General features: G+C 44.1%; 1 protein-coding gene across 2 annotated transcripts in view; it reads right to left on the reverse strand.

The window, feature by feature from the left end:
* AIG1 (androgen induced 1) overlaps nucleotides 1-18,451 on the reverse strand; it is a 431,317-nt gene that overhangs the window by 25,036 nt on the left and 387,830 nt on the right. For both annotated transcript variants that reach the window (XM_073673244.1, XM_073673243.1), the window contains one exon: nucleotides 8,971-9,134. In XM_073673244.1, the coding sequence (XP_073529345.1) occupies nucleotides 8,971-9,134 (164 nt within the window). The remainder of the gene's footprint in view (nucleotides 1-8,970; nucleotides 9,135-18,451) is intronic.

Raw genomic sequence — 18,451 nt, forward strand, 5'->3', positions numbered from 1 at the left:
ATTTCAGGTCCTCTGGCCAAGAAACCCGAAGGCACGGTCACACGCGTGGGACCAGCACCGCCGTCGTGGAGCGGACGCCACTAGAAGGCCCCGAGTCACCGGCCATACGGGTGAGCACCACACGGTACACTCAGGGACGTGGGCTACTTATACCCGCCTCTAGCAAGGTAGCCAGAAGAGTACAGTCAGTTTGGGAGGCCTACAACTCCGCCTGGCCAGGGGAGATCCCATCTGCTCAAGGACTGACCAGGCCCCGATCGCTAGCCAGTACTCCGGGAGGGTCTATCTTTATCACCAGTAAAGACCCTGAATTACACCGCATCGTCTCTGAGTGATTCCTGCTACCCCCATCATCCACGTCGGCTGCCCTGAGGCCATACCCCTCCCGTTGGGGGTGATACTATCATGCTGCACAATCCTACCACCGGCCTCAGCGGTCTGCCCTGCAGCGGCAGCTCCTTCGCTGTATTCAACGGGTGGCGTAGTCGTCCAACATCTACCGCTAATACATCGCCGCTCAGTTTGACTCCCTGGGCACGGACCGGGTCACCGCCACGAGACTACAACCCTCAACAGATCCGGCTCCGAGTAAGCTCCCGTGCGCGCGATGCCGCGCGACGAAGGCCCAGGGGTGCGTCATAACCTCATATAGTTTATGCCATAGCGTGCTCTACATTTTGACATAAGAAAATGCCTTTCATAATAGGCACTGATATTGATACAGTATTATGAACAATAGTGCCTGCTTTTAAATGGCAAGCACCTTTTCAATTAACTTTGCAGATGAATGACCAAATTCTCTGCGCAAAATCCTTTCAGCGCATCTGTCATGTAAAAATGCTATTAACCTGCAGATATTGGGTTAATCTGCAGGTTAATAGCCTTCTCAAGTTATGCGGCAGCCAAACTGGGAGCCCGGCTGCCGGGATGAAATTCACTTTATTCATCCTGACAGACTCGACTTTCAGTCAAACAAGGGCGGCCGGCGCAGCTTCAACCACAGCTCAGTAAATAGCAAGCGGTGTTGTGTAACTATGCCCCGGCACTGACTGACAGCTGGCCCAGCATAGCTACTTGCCAGATATACTATGCGCTATACCCATTCCGTCTTTGCCTAAAACTGGGCAAAAGACACTAGTTCAAACTCCCTAAGCTCTTTATAGGGATTGGGCACTCAAATTGATCATAGAGAGAACGTTAAGGCTGTCACCAGAAATAACGCTGTTAACCTGCAAATATGCAGTTAATATGCAGGTTAACAGCGTTATTATGCTACTTGGCGCCGGCAAGCAGCCAAATACTGCGAGGAGAAAATGAACTTCATTCTCCCTGCCAGCATTCGGTTTCAGTCATGGAGATAGGGGCGCTGTGGGTTCAGTCATCGATCTGAGAATACAGCGCGGCTGCTGTAACTGCAGGTTAACAGCATTATTTCTGATGACAGGTTCCCTTTAAATCACAGGTGAACACGGCTTTAAATTCCTGCTTTATATCAAGGCAGGAATCTGAAGAAGAGGAGAATTATCAAAACATGGAGTAAATGTCCAAAGCAACATATTTCACTGTATGTTGTTTTGGGGTATAATACGACATAACTTTTATTAAAGTAGCACTAGTATGAATATTTTTTTTATTAAATGTGTGTATATGTACAGTCATGGCCGAAAAGTGTTGGCATCCTTGAAATTGTTCCAGAAAATGAAGTATTTCTCCAAAAAAATTATAGCAATTACGCATATTTTGTTATACACATGTTAATTTCCTTTGTCTTTATTGGAACAGCACAAAAAAAAGAGAGAAAAAAAGGTAAATTGGACATAATTTTACACAAAAGCCCAAAAATGGGCCGGACAAATTTGTTGACACCCTCAACGTAATATTTGGTTGCACACCCTTTGGAATAAATAACTGCAATCAATCGCTTTGTATAACCATCAACAAGCTTCTTACACTTCTCAACTGGAATTTTGGACCATTCTTCTTTGGCAAACTGTTCCAGGTCTCTCATATTTGAAGAGTGCATTGTCCCAACAGCAATTTTAAGATCTCTCCACAGGTGTTCAATGGGATTTCGATCCAGATTTATGGCTGGCCACTTCAGAACTCTCCAACGCTTTCTTTCGTTCCATTTCTGGGTGCTTCTTGCAGTATGTTTGGTGTCATTGTCCTGCTGGAAGACCCATGACAGGGGATGCAAATCCAGCTTTCTGACACTGGACACTATATTGCGACCCAAAATCTTTTGGTAATCTTCAGATTTCATAATGCCTTGCACACAATCAAGGCACCCAGTGCCAGAGGCAGCAAAACAAAACATTTTTGAACCTCTACCATATTTGACTGTTGGCACTTTGTTCTTTTCTTTGTAGGCCTCATTTCGTTTTGGTAAACAGTAGGATGATGTACTTTACCAAACAAGATGCTTTCCCAGAAGGAGTTTGGCTTACTCATGTACATTTAGGCAAACTGCAGTCTAGCTTTTTTATGCCTTTGTGTCAGTAGGGGGGGTCCTCCTGGGTCTCCTGCCATAGTATTTCATTTCATTCAAATGTCAACGGATAGTTCACACTGACACTGATGCACCCTGAGCCTGAAGGGCAGCTTGAATTTCTTTGGAACTTGATTGAGTATCTTTATCCACCATCTGGACTATCCTGCATTGCAACCTTTTATCAATTTTTCTCTGCCATCCTCGTCCAAGGAGATTAGCTACAGTGCCATGGGTTGTAAACTTCTTGATTATGTTGTGTACTGTGGACAAAGGAACATCAAGATCTGTGGAGATGGACTTGTAACCTTGCTGTTCTTTTTCAACAATTTTGGTTCTCAAGTCCTCAGACAGTTCTCTTCTATTTCTGTTCTCCATGCTTAGTGTGGCACACAATGCAAAGATTGAGTCAACTTCTCCCCTTTATATCTGGTTTCAGGTGTGATTTTTATACTGCCTACACCTGTTACTTGCCACAGGTGAGTTTGAACGAGCATCGCATGCTTGAAACAAAGTTCTTTATCCACAATTTTAGAAAAGTGCCAATAATTTTGTCCAGACCATTTTGGGGATTTTGCGTGAAATTATGTCCAATTTGCCTTTTTTTCAGTTTTTTTGTGTTGTTCCAATAAACACAAAGGAAATAAACATGTGTATTTCTGGGAGAAATATTTCATTTTCTGGAACAATTTCAAGGGTCCCAACACATTTGGCCATGACTGTATATGGTGTGTAGTGTGAGTGTATTCATATTCTCTCCTAATGCCACCTTCTCCAGGATTCAGAGCTGTTCTGCTTCTTTTCTCAGTGACATCACCACTTTGCAGACCCTCCGTGTCACATTGCGCTCTGTGTAACCCGCAAGTCTCTTTTACTATGTAAGACTATGGAGCATTAGAGTGAGGCTCTAAAGGCTTACATTGTAAAAGAGACTTCCATCTCACATATAGAGCACACAGTGAGTCGGCTGGTCTGAATTGCTGTGACGTCACTGAGAAGGAGAGTAAAATGGTGCTGGATTCTGGAGAAGATGGCGATAGGTGTGTATATTAGTAAACTCACACTGCACTACATACACATATACACAAATTTAATGAAAAAAAAAGTGCTTCTTTAAGTAATCCAATAAAAAGAACCATCTAAATAGCATAAAGAACTTAATAAACTACAATAACTCAAAGGGCCAGACTCAGAAAGGAGCTTACCCTCTATTTGGCAGCCAGTATTATTTGATTCATGGATAGCTGTTTGCAGTTCCTATGTGGCACGCTGCTGCTCCTACAATTACTCGTTTATTAATTGCTTCCAATCCTCTATAATAATAAAGAGCTAGCTTAAATTAATGCAACCTCTCTATCTGCTTTATTGTGTTTCCTCATTTGATGCTGCCATGATTCATTAGGGGCATGGCAGTATGTGATTAAACAGTTTAGAGGACAGAGGAGGGCTGGGAGCTCCATGTAACGTCCTATGTCAGCTGAGGTTTGCAATGAATCACTGGCGGGTGGCGATCCAGCTAGTGAGCAGTCATAACAGGGGAAAAGGAGGATTCAATCCGGCACGACCGTCCATGGACAGTTGTGCCGGACTGAATCCTCCTTTTCGAAGAAAAACTGTATACTTATCTCTAAATCTCCTAGAATGTTCAGACTTACTTTTTACATTTTTAGATTCTACATGTACCTCAGTGGGTACAATGGCATATCTCGGGGGTGGTTGAACTATGTACATGTCATTTCTGGAGCGCTACAATATAACTGGTAGGGAATACCGGACTTAGGAACTTTGATAAACCGTGCCCTAGACCACCAATGATGTTGATATTAACCCCTTCCCGACCCGTGTCACACCGTTTGTGACATGGAAAACAGTTCGTTCCCGACCCATGTCACAGCGTCTGTGACATGGAGGGAAAGAGCCCCTGCAGCGCCTGCGAGCGGGGTCGCTCAGGTGTCACAGTTGCTACTGCAACTGGACATCCTGAAGTCGACCCCCCGGGGGGTGGATTAACCCCCCGTGCCTGGGACCCCTCCGATTGGCTGTTTCATTTTCACTTTTAGTGAAACTGCCAATCGGTATGAATTAAATATTTCACCAATGAAAATTGGTGTAATATTTAAATCTGGGCATTGCCTGATGCTTACAGCATCAGCCATTGGCTGGGGGGAGTGTCACCTCTGTCCCCCCCCTCCCCCCAGATCTGATTGGGGGGCTAGCGTCACATGGATACTAGCCCCAATCAGATATGGAGGGATGGCTGAAACCTCCCAGCACCTTCCCAACCCTAGATCGTCTGCTGTGGACCCCCTGCTGTGGACCCCCTGCTGTGGACCCCCTGCTGCGGACCCCATGCTGCGGACCCCCTGCTGCGGACCCCCTGCTGTGGACCCTGTGGATTGCGTCTGCCGCCGCCACCGCTGATCAGCGGTAAGTATTGCCGCCACTCCCCCCGACCACCCCCTCCACCCCCCCCGCGACCCCCCCGCCCCCCTCTCCACCCCCCCTCCACTTTCATACCTGCACCCTGACCTCCGCTCCCTCTCCCACGTCTTCATCCACCGGCTGCTGCTCTCCTTCTGACAGCCGGTGGACTGTGATCACAGCAGCAGCAGGCTCAGTGTAAATGCCCTGCTCCTGTGATCAAACCCACCATCCCCCAGTCCCAGTGATATCACCCCCCACCTCCCAATAATAACCCCCTCCCCTAGTGTTCACCCCCCCTGTTCCCAGTGTTCACACCCCCCCGAAAACCCAGTAATCAGCCCCCTGCTCCTGCCAGCTCCTGCTCCCCTTTCTGCCCCAGTAATCACCCCCCGATGCTGCCGGCCTCCTACCCCCCCTTGCTGCTGCCGGCTCCTGCCCCAGTGATCACCCCCCTTGCTGCTGCTTCTGGCTCCTCCATCTCCTCAGCCCCCTCCTACGCCTGACCGCCCCATACGTCTGACCGCCCCCTACGTCTGACCGCCCCCTACGTCTGACCGCCCCCTATGCCTGACCGCCCCCTACTCCTGACCGCCCCCTACGCCTGACCGCCCCCTACGCCTGACCGCCCCCTACGCCTGACCGCCCCCTACTCCTGACCGCCCCCTACGCCTGACCGCCCCCTACGCCTGACCGGCCCCACACGTGACTGCAGAAGGTTACACCAAGCACACACACGTACACTCACACTATAATAAAGTTTTGATTTTTTTTTTTTTTTTTTTTTACACACGCACAAAGCACACAAAATGTCCCGCCCGTCCCGCTCATCCCAGTCTAGGGCGTACTCAGCTGAGGAGGCTATGTCAGGTTGGTGTGTGTGTGTTGTAGTGTATGAGATTGTGTGTGTGTGTGGTGTATGCACTACAATATACCACACCGCACACCAACCTGACATGCACTACACAATGGTGTCCACTAACAAATTGGAACCCTTTGCGTTTGGAGAGTCCCTGTGTGCCCAAACATTGGAGCTCACCAACAAGTGACCCCATTTTGGAAACTAGACCCCCCAAGGCACCTATATAGATGCATAGTGAGCACTTGGAACCCCCAGGTGCTTCACAAATTGATTGATAAAAATGAAAAAGTGAAAAAAAAAACACTTTTTTATTTTTACGGATTAATTTCCTAAGGACCTGGGGGTCCCAAGTGCTCACTATGCATCTAGATAGGTGCCTTGGGGGGTCTAGTTTCCAAAATGGGGTCACTTGTGGGGTAGCTCCAATGTTTGGGCACACAGCGGCTCTCCAAACGCAACATGGTGTCTTCTAACAATTTGAGCCGACAATTTGATAGCGGACACCATGTTGCATTTGGAGAGCCGCTGTGTGCCCAAACATTGGAGCTCCCCCACAAGTGACCCCATTTTGGAAACTAGACCCCCCAAGGCACCTATCTAGATGCATAGTGATCACTTGGAACCCCCAGGTGCTTCACAAATTGATTCATAAAAATGAAAAAGTGGAAAAAAAAACACTTTTTTATTTTTACGGATTAATTTGTGAAGGACCTGGGGGTTTCAAGTGCTCACTATGCATCTAGGTAAGTGCCTTGGGGGGTCTAGTTTCCAAAATGGGGTCACTTGTGGGGGAGCTCCAATGTTTGGGCACACAGCGGCTCTCCAAACGCAACATGGTGTCTTCTAACAATTTGAGTCGACAATTTGTTAGCGGACACCATGTTGCTTTTGGAGAGCCGCTGTGTGCCCAAACATTGGAGCTCCCCCACAAGTGACCCCATTTTGGAAACTAGACCCCCCAAGGCACCTATCTAGATGCATAGTGAGCACTTGGAACCCCCAGGTGCTTCACAAATTGATTCATAAAAATGAAAAAGTGGAAAAAAAAACACTTTTTTGATTTTTACGGATTAATTTGTGAAGGATCTGGGGTTCCAAGTGCTCACTATGCATCTAGATAGGTGCCTTGGGGGGTATAGTTTCCAAAATGGGGTCACTTGTAGGTGAGCTCCAATGTTTGGGCACACAGCGGCTCTCCAAACGGGACATGGTGTCCGCAAACAAATTGAATGGAAAATCGGCTCAAATTTTTGGCGGACACCATGTTGCGTTTGGAGAGCCCCTAATGTGCCTAAAAAGTGGAGCTCCCCCACAAGTGACCCCATTTTGGAAACTAGACCCCCCAAGGCACCTATCTAGATGCATAGTGAGCACTTGGAACCCCCAGGTGCTTCACAAAATGATCTGTGAAAACAAAAAAGTACTTTTTTTTTCACAAAAATTTTCTTTTAGCCTAAATTTTTTAATTTTCACATGGGTAACAGGATAAAATGCATCCTAAAATGTGTTGGTCAATTTCTCCTGAGTACACTGATACCTCATATGTGGTCATAAACCACTGTTTGGGCGCATGGCAGGGCTCAGAAGAGAAGGAGCGCAATTTGACTTTTGGAGCTAATTTTCCATTCAAAAAGTAAAATGGCGCTCCTTCCCTTCTGAGCCCTGCCGTGTGCCCAAACAGTGGTTTATGACCACATATGAGGTATCAGTGTACTCAGGAGAAATTGACCAACAAATTTTAGGATGCATTTTATCCTGTTACCCATGTGAAAATTAAAAAATTTAGGCTAAAAGAAAATTTTTGTTAGAAAAATAAAAATGTTCATTTTTTTCTTCCATGTGGCTTTAGTTCCTGTGATGCACCTGAAGGGTTAATAATCTTCTTGAATGTAGTTTTGAGTAGCTTGAGGGGTGCAGTTTTTGGAATGGTGTCACTTTTGGGTGTTTTCTGTCATGTACACCCCTCAAAGGGACTTCAAATGTGATGTGGTCACTAAAAAAAATGGCTTTGCAAATTTTGCTGGAAAAAAGAAAATTTGCTGATGAACTTTGAACCCTTCTAACTTCCTACCAAAAATTTTTTTTTTTTCAAAATTGTGCTGATGTAAAGTAGACATGTGGGAAATGTTATTTATTAACTATTTTGTGTCACATCACTCTCTAGTTTAGCAGAATAAAAATTCAAAATTTGAAAATTGCAAAATTTTCAAAATTTTTCCCATATTTTTGATTTTTTCACAAATAAACGCAAATATTATCAACCTAAATTTAATACTAACATGAAGCCCAATATGTCACGAAAAAACAGTCTCAGAATCGCTAGGATCTGTTGAAGTGTTCCAGAGTTTTTACTTCGTAAAGGGACACTGGTCAGAATTGACAAAAATGCCAAGGTCTTTAGGGTCAAAATAGGCTGGGTCCTGAAGGGGTTAAAGGGGCTGAACATAAATTTCTTCAGTCACTCTATGTTACTGCTGATTTTAGTATCCTGGCAGTGTGCAATGTGTGCACTGTCAGCATTCCCCTCTGTTGTCAGCTTGAGCAGTCATCATGTGACTGTAATTAAGCGATTTGCATATTTGTGGTCATGAGCTGCTTAGCTTCTCACCTACGTCTCTAAAAAACTAAAAAAAAAAAAAAAAACATTGAGAGAAGCAGAAAAAGTTGTTAGTTGGCATGTGACTGCAAATAAACAAATTGCAAACTCACGGTCATGTGACGATCACTGGAGCTTTCAACAGAGGCTAATCCTGACAGTGTGCACATTGCACACTGTCAGGATTCAGTAATCTGCAGTCACATTAACTCGTTCTTTGTCCTATATCACTAGGGATGTAAGTAAAAACCTCATTTACTACTGTATGTCCCCAGAGTTTTCACCACCATTAACCACTAAGAAGTTTAAATTCAACTCTTTTATAGGTAGGAACTGATTCAAATACAAGGGAGATGAGAAGTATTACACAACATTTTCTTAGGTAATGATTCCTTTCCATCATGTGCTATGGTCTGTTTTTCCCAGTCAGCTAAATGTGCTAGAGACTGAAAACTGTATGGTGAATATATCGCAGCAGGTCAGTATTGACATAAACAAGAAATCCAACAGATTCTACTTGTTTTTTTTTTTTTTTACTTTTCATTGTTTTTAACAACGTTTTCATTGCAGAGAATTATAGATTGGATTTGCTACAAAACTTACATTTATCCAAGTCCCAAATGTAACTGTTTAGCTTTTCACCCAGAATATAGTAGATGTTAATGATAGCAGTAACTAGAAGGAAGAAGACTATTTTGGCTAGAGGACTGATGTATTCCAGAAGAGGGTACACCCATACTCCCGTCACATGATGAACCCAGCACACCCTGAAAGAAAGCAGAAGGAAACAAAGGAGTTACTTGTTGAAACTCCAGCATATCTTAATTCCAGAAAATACATCTCCGGCACTTCCTAGATGTAAAGTACAGTGAAAGCGACTAATAAAACTAACAAATGCTGGGAATCTGGAGAATGTTAATGTGCTAAGCCAGTACTGGGTAAGAAATCTAGGGACACATCAACCACACCATTCTATGCAGTAGCTAGGTAGGAAAAGTAATATTTATTTAATAGAGAAGGCATTTCCGACCAGATGTGACACATGTACAAGGCCAGCTGAGGCAGACGGATCAAACAATCCTCTCTGGGCGTTTATACAGGCATGCCATGTCTGCATATAGTGTACTGTATGCTGATTAATACAACAGACCTCCTATACATGGGATCAAAGGTAACAACAGCACAACGACGATCATATCAGAGTATTAGAATAAAGTAACTTTTAAAATGGACTTTAGCCTTAGCAGGAATGGACACAAGCAGGAGGCGGCTCCTGTGGAAGAACAATATAAGGGGTCCTTTGCAGTCCAATAGCTCATCACAATGTACAACTCCACCTGCTTCGAAGGTAGAAATGGGTCCTCTACCTCTTGGGCCCCTGTGCGGATGCATTGGTATATCCGCCTCTGAGCCTTAGAGTAAGGCCACATTCACATGTTCAGTATTCGGTCAGTATTTTACATCAGTATGTGTAAGCTATAACCAGGAGTGGGTGATAAATACAGAAGTGGTGACGTGTTTCTATTATACTTTTCCTCTGATTCACCCACTCCTGGTTTTGGCTTATAAATACTGAGGTAATACTGACCAAATACTGAACTTCTGAACGTGGCCTAACTTTACCTCTAGCAGTTCTATAATACTATTGTTTAGAACTCAAGATTTTGGAAATATTTAACAAGTAAGTCAAATCCTTTTAACCCATTAACCATTTTCTTCACTTGTATTTATTTTTTTTCATCCCTGTCTTCTGAAAGCAATTTTTTTTAAGTTTCCTTTGTCATATAAGGGCTTGTATTTTTGCAGGACATGACTTTTTTAATAGAATGCAGAGCTGGAAGGACAACAAGTGTAATAGGGTCATATGTGGATTAAAATTATTAGAATGTGGGTAATGCCGCTCACCTGGTTGGGTTCTGTTATCACAACCGCTAAAAAGCTTAAGCTGCGGCAGACCCACGACTGTGAGAACATTAAGGATTGGAGTGAAAATGGGTTCAATCTGCGCTGCTGGCGGAAGAGTGACGAGGAGTAAGGAATCCAGAAACGCGATACATTTGTCAACGCGTATCGAAGTGTCACAGCGCTGTGGTTTGTCCTGAAGTGTGTCACTTCGAAATGCGAAAATTACACGTTGCCTTTATTCAGTGGTTCAGTATAATTTGCTTAATAACAAATATGTATAGTGTCACTAATTTTGAAAAATCAACATTTGGTTTGTCTCACCATATTCTGAGAGCCAGAAATTTTTTAGTCCTCATTCGATGGAGCTGGGAGAGCACTTATTTTTCCAAGGCGAGCTGTAATTTTTACTGATACATATAACTTTTTGGTTTCAATTTATTCTTTTTTTTTCTGAGTGACTAAAATAAACTATTCTATTCTTTATTTTAGAGTAATTACAGAAACATATTAATAACATTATATTTTAAGGAGTTTTAAGAACTTTCACAGATACAGTGACACTGACTATTCTTATTTTTTATTTGTTTTATTTAACATATGGAAAAAGGTAGAGAGACTGCAAATTGTGGAGGAGACTGACTCCGGGAGAAGCTCTGTGTCACGGATGGGTGCAAGTCACCTGCTATTGACGCGCCCCCTGGGCCATGTTCGGGGTGCGGCGCGCGTGCGCGCGGGGAATACCCGGAGCCGGATCCGATGGGGGTAGTAGTCTTCGTGTAGCGGTGACCCGGTCCGTGCCCAGGGTGGTCAAACTAAGTGGCGTTATTGATATAATGGTATTAGTGTCCGACTACGCCACCCGTTGAATGCGGCTATGAAGCCTCCGCTGCAGGGCAGTCCGCTGAGGCCGGTGGTACGGATGTGCAGCGTGGATGGTATAACCCCCAACGGGAGGGGTATAGCCTCAGGGCAGCTGATGAAGCAGGAAAAGATGATAGTGGTAGTGGTGGTGTGACAAGGAAGCTCAGAGACGTGCAATTGCAGTTTTCACAGCTTTACTCACAGTTCTTTATCAGGTCCCTTGTGTACAGCTAGGACCACCCGAGCCGTGCTGCGTCCACCAGGTGCGGGACTCGGCCAACTCCCAGGCAGTTCCAGAGCGTGGTCCTGAGCTCCCCTCTCTTCCTTTCTACTGGCCGTCCCCACCAGGGATCCACCTTTGTCCAGCTCCCTCGGGCCTTCTGGTGGTGAAACCTTTCCCGGTTTCCCTGACCCTATATGGTATGCCTTCCTGGTAGATATGGCGAGGGGTCGCGCCAAAACTTGTCCACGACCTCCGGTTCCTGGCTAAGGATAATTGGCCTTCACCAGTTTGGGATCCGGCACCCTGTTCTGCCAACCCTTCACCCGTTATTTCGTGGGATCTCAGGGTTCCCTCTCTCTTGCGTCTCTGGGCCTTTCCTGGTGTTTCTGTTCCTTCTTCCTCTGACTTCTCTCTCTCTCCCTCTCTCAGCTTCAGGCCTCCACTCCAGGCCTGACTCTGGAGCTGGGCCCAGACTGAGCCACAGCTCCCTGTCAGCCCTCTCTGGCTGAGCTCCTCTCTGCACAGAACAGACCCTGTCCTAGGATGGTGCCCACCTTATATACTCCCTCTGACACCCGAGCCCAGGTGACGAGCAACCAATGGGCTCCTACCTCTGCCCAGAGTCCCTCCCCTCTCTGCTCCTACACCACTAGGATGTTCCTCCCCCCTCCCCACTCCAGCCAGGGACAGAAGCTGTCGTACCTGCACATCTATCTGGTGGGAGTACCGTTGATCTGTCCCCCGGAAATGGGGTGAGTGTGGTGCATGCAGCTATCTGAGCCCAGTTCCACACTCCATCCTTACCCGGGAGTGGAATACCACACCTCTGGTCTGAGGTGCAATACCCCTGTAGCAGCCGAGTCCTCGGGGTGCTACACTATTACATGCACTATTCTGGTCAGTACAAAAGACCAGACTCGCGCATACTATGAAATTCTCCACATAGACAGTCTGGCTGTATAGAAAATTACTCATGCACGCAAAAGCTAATAGTGGTCAGCGTGCTTTAAATGTAATATCCTGGATATACAACAATCTAAGACCTATGGTGGGGGCATTTAATAGGCCTCTGGCAGCTATGATAACTCATCGGCATCCTGCAAATGTGCTGCTGGGGTGTGGGGTGAGGTGGTCTGACAAAGAAGTCCACATTCATTGCTGCAGTTGTAGGTGGTTGTAAGCTGCATAACACAGATGGCGGCACCCATATATATATATATTTTTTTTTCCACATATCAAATGCCCAAAAAATATGAAAAACAAAGATTTGCAGTTCTTGTTTGTCCAGTCTAACAAAAATAGATAAAAAACAATGTGTACCCCAACACAGCACCTGACAAAACTAGAGCTTGTTCTGCCAAAAAACGAAACCCCTGTAAATGAAAAAGCTACAGATTGCCTCTAAGAAAACGGCGACAAAAAATATATATATATATCTTTAAAATGATTTTGTCGTACAATAAAACTAAAACATAAATAAAAAGATATAAAATAAATTTCAGAATTAAATGAACATATCAATTACACTGCATGGTGAACGCCATAAACTAAGCTTTCATATAGCAAAGTCGAAATAACAGTAAAGAAGTTATAGCGTTGTCCTAAAAGGGTCAATGTATTAAAGTAACACTTTTGAAAACGCACAAAAATCCGAAAAATAATCTGACAAGAATGATTAATGCAGCTTATTCCATAAATCTATCCATGTAAGCGTTAGTACTTGCATTACATAATGTGCCTGTCAGCCAGAAATTGGGCATTTCACTCAGCACATCAAAATCTCGGTAACAGATATTGTGGCTTGGTTTTAAGAATTATATATAGCCTGTGTTATTCTTACGTTTTCATGTATGCTCCTTAGTGCTATGGGATTACATTTTGTGGCTTTTGTACATAATAGTCACGTTGTAAACCTTGGAAGATTTTTTTTTTATGATATTAGTGGTAGCAGATGGAATATTTTCTTAATAAAGACACATGGTTGTGGATTTAAATGGCATTGAATGTTTCCAGTCCTGAGACGTATGTGTTTTCTTATACATTGGCAGACCATTTATAAGGCGTTCAAATTATGTTACTTATCCTATTTAATATTTTTTTCCATACCCCAAAGGTGAATAAATGATAATTATTATGTTCTGTGCGCTTTCACACATTTACAATGTATGTGCAGTTGATACAAGACTTATATGCGTTCCTCTGTGTAGACCTGCTGTTTTAGCATTGATCTGGTTCAGTTGTCTAGTAATCCCAATTCGGTCCTTGTCAAAGTCACAAAGATGCTTCCGCTTGCTACGTTTCCCTGCTTCCAACACATAACCTCCCAGAACGGTTTACTTGCTGCCTCATATATCCCACAACCTGACAAGCGCCATTGTAAAAGAGCTTAGCGTCTAAGTGACTCATAGAACGTCAACCAGTGTTCGTCATTCTGACATATTGTGGGGGCCTCGTATGCACAGCTTGTAGCTAGGAAGAGCACTCTGCACACAGCAATCATGCCGCTGCACAGTATCTGCCTTCCCCTGGGGGCTGCACATCGGGAACATAAAGGCTATGTACACATTCACAGGTAATTGTTTCAATGGTTATTTGCGTCCAAAATACAAACTTAAGCAACTTTTTAAATAGTCTTCATTAGACAATTTCTACCATTTTGTTGCTTTAAAGTGTCTATAAATCCTTTATCTAGCTCAGTTCTTTTGTAAAACTGATACAAATACATCAGAGCTCCTGCCTTTCATGGCTCTCTGCACCCCCCATCTCTTCTCTCAGTGTTAGCTAGCAGGAGGGAAGTGGGGTGTACACTGCACAAGCAGTGGAGAGGGGAGAAAGTACAGGGTGATTATAAAAGGTTCATCAGGTTTTGCATTTATATTACTGCAAAGATATACATTTCACTCATTTGTAATAATAATGCATCGAAAGGTCACATCTCAGAGTTTGTAACTGGTGCTCATTTGTGACTCACCAGGTGGCAGGGCGGCAACAGAACCCAATATGGCGACTATGCGAGAGAAAGCATTTGGTGTTTTGGAGTATGAGAAGTGTAAATCAATTGTTACCGTGTAGTGAGTGTTCCGAAGACAGTATAAAAGTGACCCACCTAATCACTAGAGTATTCTGAGGTGGTATCGACAATTTAAGGACACAGGATGCTTGTGCAAACGTAAAAGCCCGGACCACTGAATGTTACAGGTGAAGCAGTGCAGAGGGTTCGAGAGACCTTTGTATGTAGCCCACAGAAATCAACACGTCACACAAATCGTGAACTTGACATTCCTCAGCCAACAGTTTGGAAGATTCTGCGATGGCATCTGCGGCAGAAACCATATTGCACAAAGCTATTTCAACTTTTATAGCCAGCCGACCACGGAATCTGATATGAATTCTGTGCTCGTCTTAAGGCAGCATTGGAAGATGACGAATTCGCTTCTCTGCTAGTGTTCAGTGACGAGGCAGCCTTCCACTCAAGCGGAAAGGTGAACAGTCACAATGTCCTAATATGGGGAATGGAAAATCCCAATGCCACTGTGGAAATCAAAGGAGATTCTCCGAAAGTAAATATTTTCTGTACAATCTCAAAAACAAAGGTGTACGGGCCCTTTTTTTTTGCTGAAAAGACTGTGATGAGTACATCATACCTTGATTTGTTACATTTCTGGGTGTTTCTGCAACTGACAATTGATTCCAGAAACTTCATTTTCCAACAAGACGGAGCTCTACCCTATTGACATTGAGAGGTGTGTCGCTATCTCAAAGAGGAATTCCCAAACCAGTGGATTGGGGTCTGGACTGGTGTTGACTTAGCATTCTTCAGATGACCCCCAGGTCTCGCAATGTGACAATGTGTGACTTCTTCCTTTGTGGGTCAAAGACATTGTTTGTGTACCACCTTGCCAGCAACATTGGATGAGCTCCGGGACCGCATTTCCATCACTGTAGTCCATGGGAACATGCTGCAGCGTGTTTGGGTCAAACTGGATTACCGCATAAATGTGTGTTGTGTGACAAAAGGAGGATACATAGAACATTTGTAAACATTATGTGCTAAATTTGGAGAGTTTATGTTCATTATCATGTTGTGGAGACACGAAGGTCATTGGGTGCTCTTGTCCACTGGCCTGGCTGTCTTTAAAAAGGCCGCATCGACCAGGGCACATCCCACTGAATGGCCACACTCCTTCCTCGTGGGCAGAATACTACTCAAACAACACAGGTTGAGAGTAACACACTACGGTAATAATTTATTGAATCACCAACAGTCAACAACATATAATACAGTCCCAGCAAATACACAACATGGTGCAAATGACAGAGTCTCACCCTTCTGCTTGCTCGCTGGGAATTAAATCATCTATGACTTCGGGGCTTCCAGGGCCAAATACCCCAATCAGTGGCACCCCACTTTTGGCGGCCACCCACAGAGAGGAGGTAGCAGCAAGCTTAGGAAGCTAATAGAGTGTCACGCAAGGTGAGGGAAAGACTAAGTGCAACATGAAGGGAAGGAAGCCCAAACACTAGGGAAAGGGGGAGTGGAGACCCCTAGGCAGATCTAATATCACCCTGCCTACCCTACCATCCCTATATAGGTTCCACACCAATCGCCGAGCAGGAACCTAAGCTCTGAATGTCCCTAGAGCTTGGCCCTAGATAGGGAGGGGACAGGGTGAGCGCTAGTCAAGCCCCACTACAAACTAAAGACAACAAGGTAAACAAACAAAGGGAATACATTTAGCTTGAGCAGACGCCAAAGAGACAATGCCAACTGTCCTCCAAGGGCACCAGAGAAGAAACTAGCCAACTGCTAGTGCTTCAAGCCAACACAGAAGTACATAGAACTATCACTGGCACCTCTCTGGAGAAACTGAGAGTTTTTAACTACCAAGCAAGGATGTGTCAATCAGCAGCAGAAGGTGGAGGTAGATGCTGGGTCCTAAAGGAAGAAGGATATATCAATACTAAAGAGATGAGAGAATCAAGAAGGCATCTGCAATGCCAAGAGCAGTGACCTTCTGCAGCCGGCTCCAGAGCGACTGTCTGTCACACCTGACACATCTGTGACATAGAGTACATTAAGGTATGTGGCCAGGTGACCTGATTGTCCCAACCTGTATTCTCCAAATGTATTTGAGGATTCAGTGATGGTCAATGTAACAGATCTGTATTCCTCCAGTTGGTGCCATGGTTCTTGGTTGCTGTCCTGCAGAGTCTCACTGGAAAAAAAGGCAGATCCCCTTTTATAGTCCACAGGATTAGGTGAAGGTAGGAGGAGGTAATCCCTCATTGTAGGATCAAGAATCGCAGCACAAGTGCGGAGGAAACAGAAAAAGTAGTTTCTCCATCTCTTCCATTGGCGGCGTCCACGGTAATTGGTCTGCACTCGGATGCCATCTGATGGCATCCGAGTGCAGTCCGGTACTTCACATGCACTCATAGACTTGTATGGGTGAGTGTGATACAATTCTTGAATGCAATCACAGCATGCTGCAATTGTTTTCTCATGCCGAATCGGCTTGAGAAAATAATGGCAGATCTGCAGTGCCCCATAGTATAACATTGGGTCGAGTGCTATCCGTTAAACATCACATAGCACTCAGCCGTGTTATATATGCTAGTGTGAGCAAACCCTTACAATACAAGTCAATGGGAATGCTCAAAAGATGCCTGGAAGACGCCAGGGCATCTCCTTGATCATTCAGCCAGTGATTTTGGTTAAAAAAAAACCCCAGCAGCGTTTTAGTGTTTAATGGAGCTTAAAAATCATCCAGAAAATGGCAATAAAAACAAAAACAAAAAAACAACCCAAGCACGCAGGGAAAACACTTTAAAAAAAAGACAGTGGTCACAAAAAGTACAAAAAAGTTCACAAAACTACTACAGAATGTTAAAATAAAAACGCCTCAGAATTACAAAACGCCAGAGAAAAGCAGAGTTTCTTGAAGCATCTTCCTCTATAAAATCTTGGCAAGATCACCAGCCTAAAAAAAAATGTTGTGTGCATATACCTTGAGAGGGATCCTACTGGTAGCTCAATATCTTAGAGCAGAAGGACATATGAAACGATAACTCCTTTAGAAAGCATTGTCAGAACCTCCCAATGCTATAGTACAAAACCACAACCATTATAATATTTGTTGATCTTTGCAAAATTTTAAGCTGTAAATCCAACCTAGGTTATGATTTGATAACAAGTTGACTGATGTGAGAATCTTTTATAAAGCATAGGGCATTAACACTGAAACAACCGGGCTCCGAGACGGACCACAGTCATTTGACAAGGGATTGCTTATGTACTATGCAGTCTTCTAAAACAACCAACACTTGTGTCTCAATCACTCCATAAGAGCAGGAAAGGTCCTGTGACAAAGTAAAGTTCATCCATGGTGATGTTGAATAACTGGAAAAAAAAATTGTCATACAAGCAGAAGGAATTAGTATTACACTATTTTCCCATAGTTATTTCTATTTTGTCAACATTGATTACTGTTTTGTAAAAAAAAAATTAATTAAAAATGTACAGTCATGGCCAAAAGTATTGAGAATGAGACAAATAGTAATTTTTCCAAAGTTTACTGCTTCATTTTTTGTAATGGCAATTTGCATATACTCCTGAATGTCAAAGAGTGATCACCTTAACAGCAATTACTGTACTTGCAAAGTCAATATTTGCCCAGAAAATGAACTTTAACCCCCAAAACACATTTCAACATCATTGCAGTCCTGCCTTAAAAGGCGCAGCTAACATCGTTTCAGTGATTGACCCATTAACACAGGTGTGGGTGTTGATGAGGACAGGGCTGGCGATCAATCAGTCATGATTAAGTAAGAATGACATCACTGGACACTTTAAAAGGAGGCTGGTTCTTCGTATCATTGTTTCTCTTCAGTTAACCATGGTTATCTCTAAAGAAACACGTGCAGCCATCATTGCACTGCACAAAAATGGCCTAACAGGGAAGAGTATCGCAGCTACAAAGATTGCACCTCAGTCAACAATCTATCGCATCATCAAGAACTTCAAGGAGAGAGCTTCCATTGTTGTCAAAAAGGCTCCAGGGCGCCCAAGAAAGACCAGCAAGCGCCAGGACCGTA

Source organism: Phyllobates terribilis, unplaced genomic scaffold (genome assembly GCF_046119375.1).
Source record: "Phyllobates terribilis strain yellow unplaced genomic scaffold, ASM4611937v1 Scaffold_3__8_contigs__length_932513732, whole genome shotgun sequence".
In the NCBI taxonomy this organism is placed as follows: Eukaryota; Metazoa; Chordata; class Amphibia; order Anura; family Dendrobatidae; genus Phyllobates; species Phyllobates terribilis.